Raw genomic sequence first — 18801 nt, 5'->3', positions numbered from 1 at the left:
TTTTATGCCTGCATTCATCATTGTATGAACCCTTTCCTAAAATGTTCTTCCCCTCCTTTAACCTCATCTTCTTCCCTGCCATCTTTACAGTGTTTTCTGTTATTTTTACTGCTGCAATCATCAGGTTATTCTCGATCATTGAGTCTTATTCCAACTTTCACTATCTGGCCTATTTTTCCCTCACAATAGTTCATAAACTCTTTCTTTAGCTCCTCTTTCCACCTGTATTTAGTAACTAACGTTCTTTGAAGTTTATCGTATTGCTTGTTAATGCCCTACCCTCTCTATCATTTATTCTGACAATAATGGGTAGGTGATGTGACTCTCCCCATTCCTTAACCATCATGCTTTTAATCACAGGCAATGCATTTCTAGAGCATAGTGTCAAATCTATGATACTACCCCCTGTCTCCGTTATGTATGTCAGGTTCCCTAATTCGGCGCCATGTCACCATCCATTCAAAATATATAGTTCTACCGTACCACACAGCTCTAACAACTTTTCTCCATTTTTATTACAGCCCTTATCCTGACTCACTCCCTTTTGTACATAAATTTCTTCTGCCTCTTTGTCCTACAACGGCTTCTGATCCGCGACCCTCGCATTGAAATCCCCTTTATTAGAATACCTACATCCTCAAAAATGTTTTGAATTCTATTAATTTCTAATGCTAACTCATCAAAGAAATCCTTTTTCGCAAATGAAGAGGCTTCAGGAGGGTTGTAGACAAAACCGATACGTGAATCTCGCTCGCTCTCATCGTACATCTTTATTTTAACCCAAATCATCTCCTCCATTTCTGATTCAATATGGTCTATTAGCTTGCAAATCCTCCCTAACCATAACCATTATCCCACCCGGGTATCTACCCCTGCCGGTTCGTCTTTCTTTTGCCTTATAGTAAACCATGAACTGGTGGAATCCAGGTTTCCACACACGCAAGGATATGCAAGCTTCGTAACAACTCTTTAAAAGATTCATTCTGTAACTTATTTCTAAGGCCTTCAATGTTGATGCACCCTACTTTTATCTCTAGTTATTTCTTCCTCCCCTGCCCCTTACTCTGGCTGCCCGTCTTGGACCTAGTGATCTGAGTAACACTCAGTTCGTCAAAGTTCTCATCTAGTGTATCAACACATTCCCTATCGAGGCCACCCTCGTTTAAATTACCTTTTCTGTGCCAGAAGTCCTTCAGACTCACACGTCTACATTTCGGTGTTGCATCTCTCACAGAGTCAGCACTGAGCTGCCGCTGTAGGTCACCAGAGCTGTCTCTGCGTCAGCTTCTTCTTCTCTCTGTCTTTTTTGGTTCAGTTCCTGGTCGCCGTTCGCTGCTCCGCATTCTGCTGATCTCAGCTGCCCCGTGCATTCACCTTTCTCATCGGCCATTGTACTCTCTGTGTTGTACATATTCTTTAACTGTTCCACCCCCCCATGTTCTAGTCCACTTGCCATCACCTACTACTAATTTGTTGTCCCCTATGGAGGCAGTTAATACTGCACACCTAGCTTTTCCCAGATGGAACTGCAGCATTTTCTGGTTCGTAAAGGCTTCTTTCTCCAGCTCCTGTTTGATCCATAATTTTTCACCTTTCAATCGGCTTGTATTATACAAAACCTTATTCACCAATACGGTTGATACGAACCCCACTTTAACTGGTCTCTTGCCTTTTACCTTCCCCGTTCTCTGAATCTCGTCTATATCAGCTTCCCTGCAGCTGATCTTCAAACTCTCCTTTATTAGCTCCAGCACTTCAGACATCAAATCTTCTTTAGTGTCCTCGGTTAACCCACATATAAAAATATTTTTCTTCCGGGTTTCCTGCTGGCGCTTTTTCTCCTGCCACCTCAGTTCTTTTATCTCTTCCTCCATTCTTCTCACCTTATCCCTCAAACTTCATATTTCTTTATTATTTTGGACTACCAGTTCTGTCACCTTGACTATCTCCTCTTTCATTATTTCTCGTAGTTCACTGGCTTGCTCTCATAGTAACTCTCACGTTTGTTCTGCTTGACCCTTAATGATTTCCCTTATCTTCTCCATCTCTTCCCATCCAACCACATTAGCAGGGTCAAGTCCAGGGTCCATCTCGACCCCTCTATCAATCAATCATTCACTACTGATCTGAATTTAGGGCAGTCGCCCAGGTGGCAGATTCCCTATCTATCATTTTCCTAGACTTTTCTTAAATGATTGCAAAGAAATTGGAAATTTATTGAACATCTCCTTTGGTAAGTTATTCCAATCCCCAACTCCCCTTCCTATAAACAAATATTTGCCCCAATAATGACCAACAGCACTGCCATCACTGATGCAGCCACCAAAATTGAAGTCAGACTCACCTGCTGTCCAGTTCTGCAATCCATTTTGCGCCTCGTGGGCCTGCCTCTACCGTGCCAACGAACTATCGTCGCCCGGTACAATTCTACTGAGATCCCCATGTCAGCACTCGCTTACTTAACAACCTTCCTCTTTGCTTGCACGATTACAACCGGGAGTCTTATAACAACATGGAGAAATTTTTGAAATGCCTGAATAGGAGAATTACTTTTTTGTTTTTAAATACCTGGAATTTTGACGACCAAACTTTAATAGTTCCTCACATACTGGTGGTCACATCTAATAGTTTTAATATACATTTAACCATAAAAGTAGTTAGTGGGATGCAAAAAGGCAATGATGTTAACACAGAAAGAGGAGTGGTAAGGGGGCAGGGATACAATACTCAGGAACTAAGGAAACCGATTCTTTTATCATATTTGATTTTTACATTATTTTTGCTTCCGATTTAACTATTTTCATTTGCAGCTGAGCATGTTTATTACAACCATAATTTCTGTCCAACTTCTTGTGTAAATCTGATGAATACATGCTAATAATGAAGTCTATAAAAAATTTTCTACTCTGATATCCTTTCCAGTTTGATGAAGACACAAAATTCATTGAGTAGCAAAATACAGAAACAACATACCAGGTGTAAGACTGGAACGTGGTGGTGCTGAACCCTTCCTCAAAGGACGATTGAGAGTAGTTTCATCTCCACTTAGAGAATCAGGTGTACGAGTACCAGAGAAGGATGAGCGGCCTGTGTTGCGTCCCATAGGAACACTTCGAGCACTTCTTTCTCGGACCTAATAATAACACAACAATATCTGTCATCACATGATTCATGTGTAAACTTTCCAACTTAAACTAAGTAACGTGCAGTTCTGAGATTTGTAATATGGTTACACAACTTGTACTGAGCTATGAAATTTCTGGAATTCTTAATTACTCTACTGAGCACTCTTTAATTTGTATTCTGATACTGTTTAAATATGTGAAACCTTTCTACAGCTATAATATTATAATGCAACAAATTTTAACTATTTTACTCCCGCATAACTGATTTAAGTAATCTATGATAAAACAGTACAAATTTGCACATATTTTCCCCAGAACCTTTCTTTAATTACTGAAATAACATTATGTTTATAACTTAATTTTCTATTAATAATTAAACTCAAAGTAATACTTTAAAAATATGATTTTCCATGGTTTCCCATTTCCACAGGAGGCAAATGCTGGAGTTCCCATTCCTATCCCTTTCCTATCCCATCACTGCCATAAAACCTATCTGTGTTGGTGCAACTTAAAACCAATTTTAAGAAATGTAAAAAATCCTTTTTTTTAAATTATTGATAAGATCTTTTCAGAAGTAACCAGTAGCATCTAGTAACCCTAAAACCAATATAAGAAAAATTCTAAGATTTCACACCTCTGGGGCATGAAACTATACTTCCACCTCCTTATCTCTTAGCCAAAAGTGAGAATAAGAACTGAACTTTCGAGGTTCTCTGGAAACACATGTGCAAATTCATACCAGTTGCAAGTGCATGCTTGAGTAAAAATTTTAAGAACACTAATGAGTTAGTAAAATTGACATATTACTGCATAAATTAACACAACTAGATTATTCCCAAGTAAGGTATACTATTATAATTTTCTAGACCATTTTCTGTGACAGAGGGTAAAATATCCTGACAAAGAAAAATAATTCTTTGCTTATTACCACAAATGTACAAAAAATGGCCCAGAAAAAGATAATTTACATAGAGTAAGTGCAATAACTGTGCTAAAAACAAACAATGAACACTTAAAACACTCATGTTTTTTAACAAGAAATATGACTTAATTTTTAAGGAAGAGCCACAACGTAGCATATGGTTGTTGATAAGTGGTAATTCTTAGTTTAAAAGGTTTTCTTGAATATACTTAACTTGAAAAGAGCACAAGTAAATATGGAAATCATTTTGTAAAATATTTAAGGCTAATATTTACTGACAAGATACTGTCAACCATATGCTTATAGTCTCTTTCTTATTTGTGGTTAGATTTTGTTATTAAGTATTTTATGTTAAGAATATCATTTTATTAGCTTGTGTTGGTGCTTTCGTCAAACTGCCAACATTGCCAAGTGAATACGTGTAAAAAATCGACTCACCAGAACGACTTGGGATAACGATTGGTGCTCATCCACAGGGTTGAATTCCACAACTGATTGGCACCGATTGATTAAGGGAGATTAAAGTTGCCAATAAATATTAAGGCTTACTTTATTTAAAAGAAAGTTAACATTTATCTCTTATACTTACCTGATCTGGAATTAATTTCTCACTTCATGCCAGAATATAGACTGCTCAACTATCTTAACACAACTAAGGGCATAAAGGACTAAAATTTAACCTATCATCAACTTGGCAGACCATTACAACATAAAATTATTAAAATTTTTATAAGAAATGATAATTTACAGGATGTTTCAAAAATACAGAGCAAAACTGTATGGTTAGGTTCCTCATATGAAGAGGAAACAAAAAAGTTATAAAAAATGGATCTGGTAATTACCGAGATTTCAGACACTGAAGTATTGGAAGCTCGAATGTAGTATGAATTTCCCGAAATGCGAAACTCTGGTGATTATCTTACAAGAAGTATTTGAAATATTCACCTGCTGCCCTACTGCAGGCTTCTGCTTGTCATCTCATTTGGTTATGAACACATTCAAAATGCCTGGTGTGTTGTTTGACAAGCCTGTACAATTATTCTTCCACAAAGTGTTGCTTCATCCTCCATAGTAGTCCCGTACACTAACAACTTCAAGTACCCTCCACACAAAGAAGTCCAATGGGTTTAGATCCAGTAAGAATGGAGGCCAAGCAATTGGTCCACTTCTACCTATCCAGTGATCAGAATGATGTGCATTGAAGTGCTCATATATACTAAGAGTAAAATGTGCTTGCATGAAGTAAATACCCTGACGGAGTGCTAGAGGCATGTTTTCCAAGAGAGCGGGTAACATGGTGACAAATACTGTCTGTAGTTCTGCCCTGTCAGGTAGTTGGGAAGTGCAGTAATGTTTTTATTTTTAATGCAGACTTACGTTCCTCGACAACAGGAACATGAGAAGAAAAATGTTAAAACACTTAGTGTTTGGGTAAAACGCATATATTGCCGAGAGTATTTAACTTACGATTATGTTTAATGTCTCAATGGCTCAGTTGGAGGTTAGCTGTCACTGTGAATACATCATGGTCAGTTAGATAGAATAACAAATTTAATAATGGAAAAGAAAGATTTCATTAGGATTCGGTAAAAATGTGCAGAAGTAAGAGTTGAAACGAGAAAAATAAATGATGAAGCAATAAAAGAAACAAAATTAAAAGAGCATAATAGGCGTTATTATGAGGAATTGAAACAGTGAATATAATTTGATACGTAAATCTATGAAACTCTCAAAAATCTGCGGCTGTTACAACAGTGCCAATTTTTTAAATTCAGTACCTTGAAGAGGTATAGTAGGCCACGTTGATCACGAGTATGGTGATTTGCGGTGCAGTGAAGTACGAAAGAAAGGATTGGCTGTAGCTTATAAATAGAAAGTCCCGGCATTTGGCTGGAAGTGAGAATGGAAAACCACAGAAAACCATTCTCAGAACTGTGCAGAGCCGCTAAGACATAGCCACTCCTCTCATTCCCAATAATGTGTCCATGCCAACTTAAGTGTTAAGACTTCTGTAATCCATTGGTGAATGTTACCACATTATGTTCACTGTTGTTTTTAGCCACGAATAACTATACATACTGTACGTTAGTGTTGCACTATTAAATTCCAGCGAATAACATTCTAGCTTGCAATACTTATGTGTCCGATATCTCAAAATTACAAATTTCCAGACTCATGTTTGTATAACCTCTTTGTCATCTGCACTACACTGCAATTTTGCCATGTATTTTTTATACACCCTGTATACACAAACAATTAGAAGCAACAGCAACTAAAATCTGAATAAAAAATCTGCAAGACAAACTGAGCATCATTGTTGGTAAAATACTAGACTATTACTAGCAAGATGAAAACTATGTGAGAACACTTCATTTCCTCCAGGAATAGCTATGCTCTAATGAAAAGCAACATAAGATGGCAGCTTTCCACGTCTATAATATTACCCCAAACATTATTTAAATAGTGGATGAAATCTGATGACAAGTACAGCTACTATGAATTTTCACCAAAGTAAAACAAAACAAAACGCTAAGTAAATATATCGGTGATCATAGAAAATGACGAAGGGTGTATCAAACTGACAATGAGAAACATAGTAGACCACACTACTCTCTACGACTCGCTATTACCAACCACAATGCCTTTCTTGCCTTATTCCTTAGAATATAGCTAAAGACAAAAACAAGAAGAAATGACACAAAGCTACACGAAGAGTCTGGAATGAAAATGAATGAAGAAGTTAAAAAGGCTTAAAAATCTAGCTTACTACTTAAAAACAATTAAAATGCTTACCAAATAATTCTGCACCACAAATAAGTGTAGAGAAGGAGAAATCTAGTATCACATGTCTCAAACAAATATGCTAAGGAACTAATTCATCCTAAGGCATGCATTATGGACAAATGCAACAGATCAAATATTTTAGTAACTCAACATCTCCATTAAATATCTAAAGGAAGTCACATTCTTCAGAGCAGGAATTCATTCATCATAATGAAATGTATCTTAAAATAATGTCATGCAGAGACAAGTTTATGCTTCCAATTGCCTTGAATTCAATATATTCTTTCTGTATGTCTTATTATGGAGCATACATGAGGTTTAACTTGTACTGGGTCATCCAATTATCTTGGAACCAGAGCGGCTACTGGAGTAACTAACCCGACAGCTATGCCTGCGGACTATCGATTCTGGCTTTGTCCCACAACAGTTTGTTTTGTGTTTCGGTGAAAGCAACACCTGTGTGTAAAGTGAAGCAAGAATAAGTGGAAAATAATAAATCATATGCCTAATTATGCTATTCCACATCGAGTATTTATTTAAAATTCGTATGCCCGTACAGAATCCACTCATGCTGTTAAAAGATTATTTCAAGTGAAATTCTCAGGTGTTCAAGTTCCAAGGACTAGAGAGTGGTGGTAAGAGTACAGGGTGCTGGAAGGCAAGTAAGGATGACAAAGTTGTCAAGTGAAAAAAATTTAAAGTATTGTAAAGAAAGAAATAGAATTAAATAATTAATACATATTTATTTATTTGCAATAGGAATTGAATCATGGCTGAGAAGTGATATTATGGATGCAGAAATTTTCTCATGGAACTAGGGTGTTTAATATAGAGACAGGATTAGAACAGTAGGAGGGGGAATATTCATACAGATGAAAGACAAAAGAATTAAGAATTAGAAATATGAAATTCTGCTGAAAGGTAGAAAAACAGTTGGATTGATAAGTTTTCTGAGGATACAGTGCCGCATCTGATTTTTTTTTTTTAATCTCTGTTCGCAAGAAGGAGCTACACAAAATGAATGGAGAAATGCTATAGTAGCACTGGAGTATAAGGTACGCTGGCAACCAAGAAAGAGTTAGCTGGAAAATTTATAATGTCCAATAATGGACCATTTATATTGATATTATAAATTTACTCATTCGGGACAAATATTTCAGGTTTCCTAAAGGAATCAACATATCAAAGGAAACTAAAACGGGCGACCAAGGGATAATTGAATTAGAACTATAAGACTACTTGTAATTAGTACCACCACGCGGGGAACACCATGGGTCACTTTTACTTGCACGTAGTTCTTTTCTTTTTGCTAGTGGCTTTACGTCGCACCGACACAGAGAGGTCTTATGGCGACGATGGGATAGGAAAGACGTAGGAGTTGGCAGGAAGCGGCCATGTCCTTAATTAAGGTACAGCTCCAGCATTTGCCTGGTGTGAAAATGGGAAACTACGGAAAACCATCTTCAGGGCTGCCGACAGTGGGATTCAAACCCACTATCCCCCGGATGCAAACTCACAGCCGCGCACCCCTAACCGCTCGGCCAGCTTGCCCGGTACTTGAGCATAGTTCCACTACGTTAGGTACAAAATAGGTTTGTGATAAATAACAACAGTGTGTGCTGTCGGCTTTTACAGTACTTGTGATTAGTACCACTATATGAGCGACACCATGGTTCACGGCAACGCAATGTGAGAAACCCATAGGTGTGTGTTACATGCGCGCATTATATTACCCGAGAGTAGTACCATAATGTGTGGAATGTCAGGAGTCTACGCTACTTTTGAATAGTACCGCAACATGACAAATGCCATGGTTCTACTTTCCTAGAGATAAGTACCATTATGAGGGGCTGATGACTTGGATTTTGGACCCCTTTAGACTACAAGCATCATCGATTCAGTGTTTTGCTTTAGAAGCAGTCCCTTGGTCAGTAATACCATCCGTAGTTGTGAATGTGAAGCTCTGCGGGTCAAATCCACTGATTGTTTTAAATTCATATCCATCCATTCATTCTTCATCCTCACGTTTTGAATTCTGGTCAGTGGAGGATTCTGGACTTTTAATTTGTCATATTTTGTCTCATTTCACACCATTAGGGGCCGATGACCTAGATGTTGGGCCCCTTTAAATAACAAGCATCATCATCATCATCATCAAACCTAACCACGTTACTTAAAAAGGGAGTTGCCTCTAAAGGAACAAAATAAGGATACGTGTTGGTACAAGAGTATTACAAATGAAAAAGTTCCGTACAATTCAATACGGTCACAGGATTCAACCTTGAGGAATATTTCCCTCTTCCATTAATGTGTGCCAGCAACAGAAGTTTTTTTAAACAAATATTGCAGGAGAGGCATATGTTTTAACTTCAAGAAGGATTATAAAAATGACACTGTTGTAATCTGAAGAAACCGCATTTTTTAATTTTAGATTTTAATTTGGACTCTGAACTTCCTTTAAGATTCAAGCTGAATTTACTTGATGCATACTGTGTACACAGTGTTTTTAATGTGTTAGACCTTGCTCTGAACTATTATTAGATCATGCACACCATTACGTAGACAATGCCTTATTTATGGCAATTTTAATTTAGACTATTTGAAACAGCTGAAGATGGCTTCTAGGAGCCAAAACATGCACTGTATTTTTTGTAAATATAATTTATCACTAAGAGTGTTTGTAAAGCTGTATTGAATTGGTGGATCTTCCTAACAGTTATAATTTAATTTTAAGCAGGATGTTTCCAGCTGTCGGTGGAGAGATGGTGTGGAGTGATACTGGTAGATGAATCACCTTTAGGGGAGCTTTCAACGGTAGGAAAGGTATGAGGACAGAGTTGGAATATTCTCTCACTGCTGTTTTCCATGTTCAAATCCTGGTCATTCCATGTGAGATTTGTGCTGGACAAAGCAGAGGCAGGACAGATTTTTTTCTGGGTGAAAGAAGAGAACCTTACATCATCAGCACAAACAACGAACATGATAACTTTATTATATAATAATAATTGTATAGCCTCAGCTACCATGTGCAGCCATTTAAATCTGATGCCATCTAGCTGCCTGCTTGTCAATTTTGACTGTCTGTTACAGTCTAGGCCTACTAGATGGCAGATTAACCCATTGCCTTGCAATGACGGAAATATCCGTCATTGTCCGCGGGTTGCCATAAATGCAATGATGGAAATTTCTGTCCACCCTCTTTATTGCTTTGTTGAGGTTTCCAAGGATACATATCGATATTTCTTTGCAATCCCAACATGTCTACGAGATGGCCGAGTCAAATGAAGCTTGAATATTACTTTTTTTTTTTGGAGGAAAGCGATGTCAGTGATGGTTTTCCCGATGAAAGTGATACTGAATTACATTCAAGTGATGATAGCATTAGTAATTCCAAAGAATTAGATGACATTATCGAAGAAAATGAAGACTGGGATGCAGGTGGGCGTGTGCATAACCTAGAAAACTGAACGTGTACAAAAATAGACAATGTACCAAATAATATGTGGTGTAATCTTGCTACCACAGAGTTCAGTTCTCCAAGCCACATAGTTTTCCTTCTGCTGAAAGAAGGTATTGATCCGGTTTGTCAGTCTTGTATTTATTATTATTATTATTATTATTATTATTATTATTATTATTATTATTATTATTTCGTGATGCCTGACTAATGAGCGCAATTAAACTTATTAGCTGATGTCGTTGCCTTTTCCTTCTCCCAAAATCTCTTCATCTTCTCACTGTGGCTTTTCTTGCGAGGTCTGCTATGACTGCAGAGGAAAAAATCCCAAGGGAAAGAACAGGGGTGAATCCCACTATCAATGTGATAAGTGTAAGGTGGCACTGCATGTATATGAGTATTTTAAGATCTACCACACTGTGTTGAACTATTGTTAGAATGTGAACTGTGTTTCAGTGTGTTAACTTGCTGTAGCAAAAGTGTTCTCTTTTAAGCCAGATTAAATCGCAATCAATGTATATTTATTTTCAAGAAAAATTGCAGTTCAATGGGTTAAACCGAAATTCTCTTTGGTGGCTACGACATTTTCTAAATGAATTTTGTCAGGCAAACTGTGTCACCAGAGACCTTTAACAAGCTGATATCATATGATATGGAGTGTCAAATGCCCATCAAAATTCCAACTACCTCTGTTATATTTGGTGCACGACTTGTAGCACCAGGAGTGTCAGAGGATACGTTCGGCTTGCCTGATGTAGGTCTTTCTATATGATGCCGTTGGGTGACGTGTCTGGGTGTGGGATGATGATGATAACTATGACTATAGTAGCGAGGTACGCAGAGGATGATTTTTTTTTTTGCTAGGGGCTTTACGTCGCACCGACACAGATAGGTCTTATGGCGTCGATGGGATAGGAAAGGCCTAGGAGTTGGAAGGAATCGGCCGTGGCCTTAATTAAGGTACAGCCCCAGCATTTGCCTGGTGTGAAAATGGGAAACCACGGAAAACCATCTTCAGGGCTGCCGATAGTGGGATGCAGAGGATGAAACCCAGTGTAGACACATAGTCAGCTCCGGTCAACATTAAGAGGTCTGCTCATGGCTAACATTCCCACCCGATAGACAAATCACCGAATGGAAAATTCTAAATTCCCATGGAGGGAATTAGATATTTTTCACCAATAGAGCATAGGGCTTCTGGTAAGTTCACCTGCATACACCCCAGCGTCAGTGAGTAGGGTCTGACACAACCCACTCTGATGAGTCTAGTGTCAGACCTAAGACGAAACGCTGGTTAATAGCGCAAACGCCTGAAAAGCCTTACATCTGATATGTTTTTGACAGACAAATCACCATCGACAGAGTCTTCTTGCTTCATATGAACACTGCAGAGAGATTTGGAATTGTATCCAGACTTCTGACACGCAATCTAGTGATTAGAAATTGTATATCGCCACCTCTCCTTCCCTACCAGCCAACATTCTGATGGTGATTTTTCCCCCACGAACAGGACTTGAATTGACTAAACACAGCATCACCCAAAGAGACTTGACGCCTGAACAATCATGACCACCAGCCAGGTTAGATGAATATTGAATGTTAAAACCAAATAATTTCTTATCATAATAAATAATAAACACTTCAAAAATAAATTTCTTGAAAGAGAAAGCGCAAAAAAATATTTCACAAGTTTAATTGCCACAAACCGGAGATAGCGGTAACTATACTATACAATACTTGATTTCTCCTCTTCTCAACTCCCGAAGGATTTTCATCCAAAAAATCACATTCACAACATGAATGGATACAAACTGGGACGTTAAAAATGCAGACGAATAATGACAAGAATCACCACACAAGCTCAATGTAACTACAAAGCAGTAGAACACACCACAATAGACAGTATAGTCTGTAATACTAGCTACATTCACATCACACAACAATTATTCTCCACTTGCACCAAGTAGTCACCGAACAACAATGATCATAATAGCAAACAACACACACTAGTTATTCTTATTCGCATAGAATTCCTTGTTTTATTTTTAACAACAAAAGAACCATAAAAATACAAACTACATATTTCAAAGATCTTAAGAATATGCTCAATGATCTTACTTGACAATGGCAAGTTCCCTGGTATTTTGATGGAAGAGCAGAGCATGAAAGGAATCATTAAAAATCATTGTCAGAAACATGAGGAAAGTGAAGTACATTAACCACACGAATAGCTTTATATGAATTAAATAATTTTCTGTCCTATTCCATTAATGCTCAACGGTTTTGTAAAACTGCAACACTTATTATGCATATAATACCTAGCTTCTAGTCTCTTATAGCGATGCGCGAGGAGGCTCTGGATTCATCCAATGGAGCAGCAGATTTATATAGGAATATAAGTTTATTTACTAGAGAAATCAACCAAGTTTAGCCAGTAATTCAGTCTACAAAGCAACAAAAATTAGCAACTACTAAAGCAGTGCAGTATGAAAAATCAAGACAACAAATTAATCAGTAATAAACTGGAAAAATCTAAAAAACCTTATATATTTTTAAAAACCAACTCTTAGTATATTCAGAAATCACATAACCTATTTACAAAAGTTTAACTTCACTTAGCTGTCATGATATTAGCTACCTGAACAAAGAGAATTTTAAGTTATGATACTTTAGTATGTCAGGCATTCTCATCTATATGTAGAAGAGTTTTGTCTGTACATTGCTCAGAATTTAAAAAGAATGGTATTTTTGTATCAGCTGTGTCCACAGTAAAAAGGAAATGCACTTTTTACTTTTCCATAATTTCTGACTGTATGTATGTATGTATGTATGTATGTATGTATGTATGTATGTATGTACACGCATCACGAGAAAACGACTGAAGAGAATTTAATAAAAATCGGTATGTACAGCTGGGGAATGAGCCACTACAATCTAGGCTATAAATTATTTTATTCATGATGAGAAAAATGGTAGTTTAGGGGAAGGCCTAAAATTTAATTCTCAAATATTTATGTTATTACTGGTCCTATCGATAAATACCGCATAACTATAAGTTATATAGAATTAAATTTCTGATCTTATATGTTTTATACTTTTTTACCGTACAGGCTGTGATAACAGAGATATTCATGAATATGTATTTTTGTTGCTAAGTCCATATCACTGCCGAGCCCCGAGAAAATGGGTAAACAGAATTTAATCAAAATTGGTATATAGAGTCAGGGAATAAGAAACTACAGTCTAAGCTATAAACAATTTTATTCACCCTGGATGAAATGGTAGTTTAAGAGAAGGCGCCTAAAATTTAATTTTTGGTCCTATCGAAAAGTACTACCTAACAGAATTGATAGAGAATACAATTTCCGATCATTTACGTTTTATTCAGTTTTATCATACCAACTATGATAAGAGTGGTATTTCAAAGTCGGAAGAAAACTAAATGTGAAGGCCTATAATATTGAAAGCTCATAAAATTGATCAATAATAACATAATGTTGACCATTGTTTGTTGTGATATTCTTTGTCTCTTATGCTACCACTAATCTCTGAGAGATGGGATTACTGCAACGTACCGAGTATTACAGCCTACCGGAATATTGGTGGGAAATAGCTGGGGGGTTATGTAACTTTCTTCTCTAACATACCATTCTTCTGGTACGTAACACACTGGTTCATCATAGTATTCCAGCTATTCGATCCCTACTCTGACGTGCTGATTGGAGTGATCTGTGTGCACAATTAATGGAATAATAGCAGAGGCTCACTTATGACTCGATCTAGAATTACAATTTTGGCCTATTCCAAATTATAGCACCACAATTCACTAAATAACTCAAAATTCAACCCGGAAATGAGCTGTTTCTTAAGAAAAGTTTCTTCCTCTTCACTTTCATTAAAAGTAAGGTTCTACATTATTTTATTCCAAATTAGCAGCCAAGAGGGTTTTTCTCCTCTGACTTGGACGAAAAACTTGCCTCCAAGTCAGACAGCTTCTCCCCCGCCAGTGTTGTGAATTGAGATTTTCCAACTCATCGGGTATTCCTAGGAAACAGACGAGTAAAAGGGCATCGTTTTTGTTTCAGGATTCTCCACTCTTCGCCCCCCCCTCTCCCCCCCAAAAAATAAAAGAGTGTTCACGGGTCACGGCTGTCTGCGACCTGGTCATTCCAGCTCTGGAACTTTGGTCTGTTAGATCGGCAGTGTACTACTATTTGTTAAAAGTGAGAAAATGTGGGTTTTTTCTTCATTTGATCAAGTATTTCATATGACAGCATTACTTTTAATCACGACATTCCCAATGGCATCACTGTAATGACCTATGTTGATTTCAGTTGGGAAAACTACTAAGGCAGTATTTCTGAGGATGTAAAAAGGCAGGTGGAGAGTGATAGTCTGTCATTATAACGAAAATTCCGAAACTCGATTGTGACTGATGGTAGGCAAAGAGGGCCTACAATTACAATGAAAATTCCTTAACTTAGTCTTCACATAAGAAAAAAGGACATTTGGTGACTTCCCCGTCGCATTTCTAGGGCAACGTTAACAGCTATGCAATTTAATGCAATCTTACTCACAAAGTGTACACTACCTAACCTAGAATTCTGCATACATTGTAGAATTCCATAGTGAAGCATGGGTACATCAGCTAGTTTTAGATATAATTACAGCGTAAGTGAAATGGTTTTAAAGCCGCAAAGCAATCTTCGGTATTCTCTTCACGCAAAATCCTACAGGACATGGAATTTTATAGAAAAGGATTAAAACTCGAGACCTTAGTTGAGCAGTATGTTTGTTAGTAGTAACAAATACTTCTCCATACATTTATGCAGTACTTCAAGGTATCATTTTCAGCTTAGGCAATATGTATTTAAGAAAGAAATTATTTTAGGGATTAAGGACTCTTTTGGTCAACTGTTACATGAACACATACCACTGGTCCCTGTGTGATAACGTACTATTGAAGTCACTGCTGAGTATGCAATAATTTTTCTGGGGCTGGCTTTGATGTTGCTCTCTCTCTCATGAGATCTTCTGGGATGGGAAAGCAGTAGGAAAACAGTGGACATGATCATAATTAATGGACAGTTCCAGGATTTGCGTGGTATAAAAATGGGACACATCAGTGAAACATTTACATAACCTAAGCCTATACAAGGTAGCCAACTTGCTCAGCAGTATGCATCAACTGCTTGGCCTTATTCTGTTCTTGTACTACCTAACATACTAAAAACCATAATATACATACTAGAAGCAGCTCAAATGTATGTTTTCTGTTTCATGAAGGATATAGGTGATATTCAACCATTGCTTATCCCTCCTTGGTTTAGTAACATTGCTAGTAGTCACTGCTAACACACACACTTTTTTTTTTTTTTTTTAAACATAACTAAAAACAAACTTGCAGCACTGGTGAATTTGAAAAATTAGGAGTCCTCTTTAGATTATCACATAACATCGCACCCATGGGATGACCACGTTTTCGTGACGTCCAAAGCACAGAAACATGACTTTTCATATCAAAGATCACACATTCATTGACCCCAGTCGCCTTGATGAGAAGCCAGTAACGATATCACTCCGCTATCAGATCTCCCAACTAGAGATTCTTGCTCTTAATGACTCTACTTCAACTTCAGAGTTCTGAAAGAGATGTTGCCCAGCAAACAGCAATTCATTACATGATGCTTAACCTATACCATGATGATTCTATTGTGCAGTCGAATAGAAAAAGATGTCCTGAGACTAGAAGTATTGGGATCACCCGAAATCTGATCAAGACTAAATTTTAAACAGGATTTGACCATTAGACCAAGGTCATTTCCATCCACCCACACTTGCTTCGTTTTTTCTTTTGTTTTTTGTCTTCATCTCTATTACATTCCTGTCTTCATCTTTCTTCTATTGCACTTGATTTTATTCTTACCATAATATTCCTCCTTGCTCCTCCCCTCCCCATCATCTGATTAGTCTGATGACCTTGCTGTCTATTCTGCAACTCACACAGGTTTAGCATTAAGACACGTTTTACTCAGAAGGCTATACTGCACAGTGAGCTATCTGGTGATGAACAAGAGGAGCATTTACAATATACTAATGGTGAAGTGATTTTCAAGTTCCAACCATCTTTGTTAGAGAAGCCATAGCCGTTGGCAGGCATAATTCTCTTCCGAAGACGTAAAGCAAAGTCTTTGCGAAATTTGAAGAACTCCTACAGCTTATTTCTATGACATAGCAAAATCCCAAAATATTATCATGTCTTTTAATATGGGCTATAAAAGCATCGATCTATTTTTTTATTTTATTTTACTATTTTGCTTCATATCGCACCAACACAAATAGGTCTTAAGGCGACAATGGGATATGAAAGGCCTAGAATGGGAAGGAAGTAGCTATGGCCTTAATTATCGTGCAACTTGGTGGGAAAATAGGAAACCATGGAAAACCATATTCAGGGCTGCCGACAGTAGGGTTTGAATCCACTATCTCCTGTTTGAAAGCTCACAGCTGCGCACCCCTAACCGCATGGCCAACTCGCCCGGTGAGCATCAATCTAAATTCCATTATCATTTATACTGCAGAAGAAGACATGTTCAACAAGCAAGAACTGTGTCCTGGATCTGATAATATAATGATATTCCAACACACTACTAAAAGTTCTTTAAAAATATCTTTCAAACTGAAAGAGAAATATGATTGATATTCATAAAAATACATCAACATTGAAAAGAAAATGTGATTTCTGAATACAACTGGGATAGTAACAAAATATGAATTATATTTAGAAATAATGGAATGATATTATCTCAAAAAATAAATGATCTGATTCAAACATAATTAGTAATTAAATGATCAAATTAATAGATAAGTTTGAAATGTTGGTAAAATGAGGTTCATTTTGAAGCAAATGATAAATCACCTTTTAAATAAATTATTAACAATGAAGTGATTATACCTGCTATGCCTACTGTAATTATGGAGAAAGTAAAATAACTTCATAAAATTCACATCATTTAAGTATGCAAAATGCCTAATAATTTGCATATCTAAAAAATTATTCAAGCTAAAAATATAAACAAGGAATCTGAAGGCAGCAAATAATAATTTACAGTTTCAGGTGGAACATGCCAGCATCTATCTGCAAAATTATATTACTGTGCTTGGTACAAGTGGAGCCATGCCAAAAGGGCATAGGTGGGTGCAAATGAGCTAGCCAATGTGCTAGTGAATTATTTACCCAATAGTATGTCCCATGGCTTGTGCCCATGGCAAGCGGGTACGCACAAGGAAGATCCTTCTGTTGACGAAGACTCTCAAAGAACGGCAACAGCTCTGCCAAATGCTCTTCAGCTGCAAGAAGGTACCACTGCAAACGCCAGGTGCAATGCCCTACATTCCTACCAGTGAGTGGGTACTTATCTGAAGGAGTTGATAAAACTGCACCCAAGACTGGAAGATCTCTTAACCCCCTCCACAAAATCCAAAATATTCTACAATTTTGTGATTGGTGCTAATAATAATAATAATAATAATAATAATAATAATAATAATAATAATAATAATTAAAAAATCAAGATGTTCATAAAAATATAGAGCATGATGCAGGTATACAATAAATAAATAAATAAATAAATAAATAAATAAATAAATAAATAAATAAATAAATAAATAAATAAATAAATTAATTTGTGCAGGAGCAGAGGTGTACATTGAACAGCACAACCTTGCAAACCATAGGCTATATATTAATCATCATACAGTCATGGTTCATAGCCACTCAGTCAGTACCAGAAGTCTTACTTTGCACTAAGCAGTGGAAAAAGACAGATCAAAATCACAATACGCTGCAAGTCTATATAAAAAAATGTACAGTAAAGAGGAGGAGGGGGCGTGGGGGGATGACTGGTCTTTACACTAAGCAAAATTCAAAGTAATAAGAGTGAGAAATCAGTTGATGCAAATTAATTAAATATTCTAGTAAAATCAACATGCTTATACTAAAAGTGAAAACTGGTAGATTTCAATATATTTTCTTTCTCCACTGCCCATTCCCATGTGTATTCATTTTAATCTTGTTGCACAAAACATAAAAGATCAAATAATATATTATCAAAAATACTGAAATGTTATTATATCTGACAAAGAAATACTTAAAAAAGGGTATTAAATGCAGCAATACATTGAACTGTTAATATAATGTGAGCTGCATAGCAGCCAATTAAAATAAATTGATAAATAACATCAGTCAGTGATTTAATGAGACTAGAATTTAACCCCCCCCTGTGATGAGCTACTTTTCTGAACAATCTCTCACTAAATTAACACTGTCTAAATTACTAATAATATTAAGAAGAAATGTTATTAAAATATATTTTCTTCCGTTGTTATCCAGACAATTTATTATTAATATAAAGGAACATTGCACATATGACTAGCTAGATTTAAAATAAATTTTTAACGAAACAAATATTTATTAAACTATTTAAATATGATCATGACTATAGTGGTTATGA

The 18801-nt window shown here is 36.7% G+C and overlaps 1 protein-coding gene across 1 annotated transcript in view; it reads right to left on the bottom strand.

Moving 5' to 3' along the window:
- Nucleotides 1–18801, bottom strand: part of shot (dystonin-like protein short stop) — a 695338-nt gene that overhangs the window by 32410 nt on the left and 644127 nt on the right. Inside the window, exons 83-84 of the mRNA XM_067150176.2 lie at nt 17526–17638; nt 2974–3133 (exon numbers count right to left, since the gene is read on the bottom strand). Coding sequence (XP_067006277.2) covers nt 2974–3133; nt 17526–17638 — 273 coding nt within the window. The remainder of the gene's footprint in view (nt 1–2973; nt 3134–17525; nt 17639–18801) is intronic.

Source organism: Anabrus simplex, chromosome 6, assembly GCF_040414725.1.
Source record: "Anabrus simplex isolate iqAnaSimp1 chromosome 6, ASM4041472v1, whole genome shotgun sequence".
Classification (NCBI taxonomy): Eukaryota; Metazoa; Arthropoda; class Insecta; order Orthoptera; family Tettigoniidae; genus Anabrus; species Anabrus simplex.
Note: the sequence above shows the minus strand (reverse complement) of the source record. Positions and strands in the feature narration are given on the sequence as shown.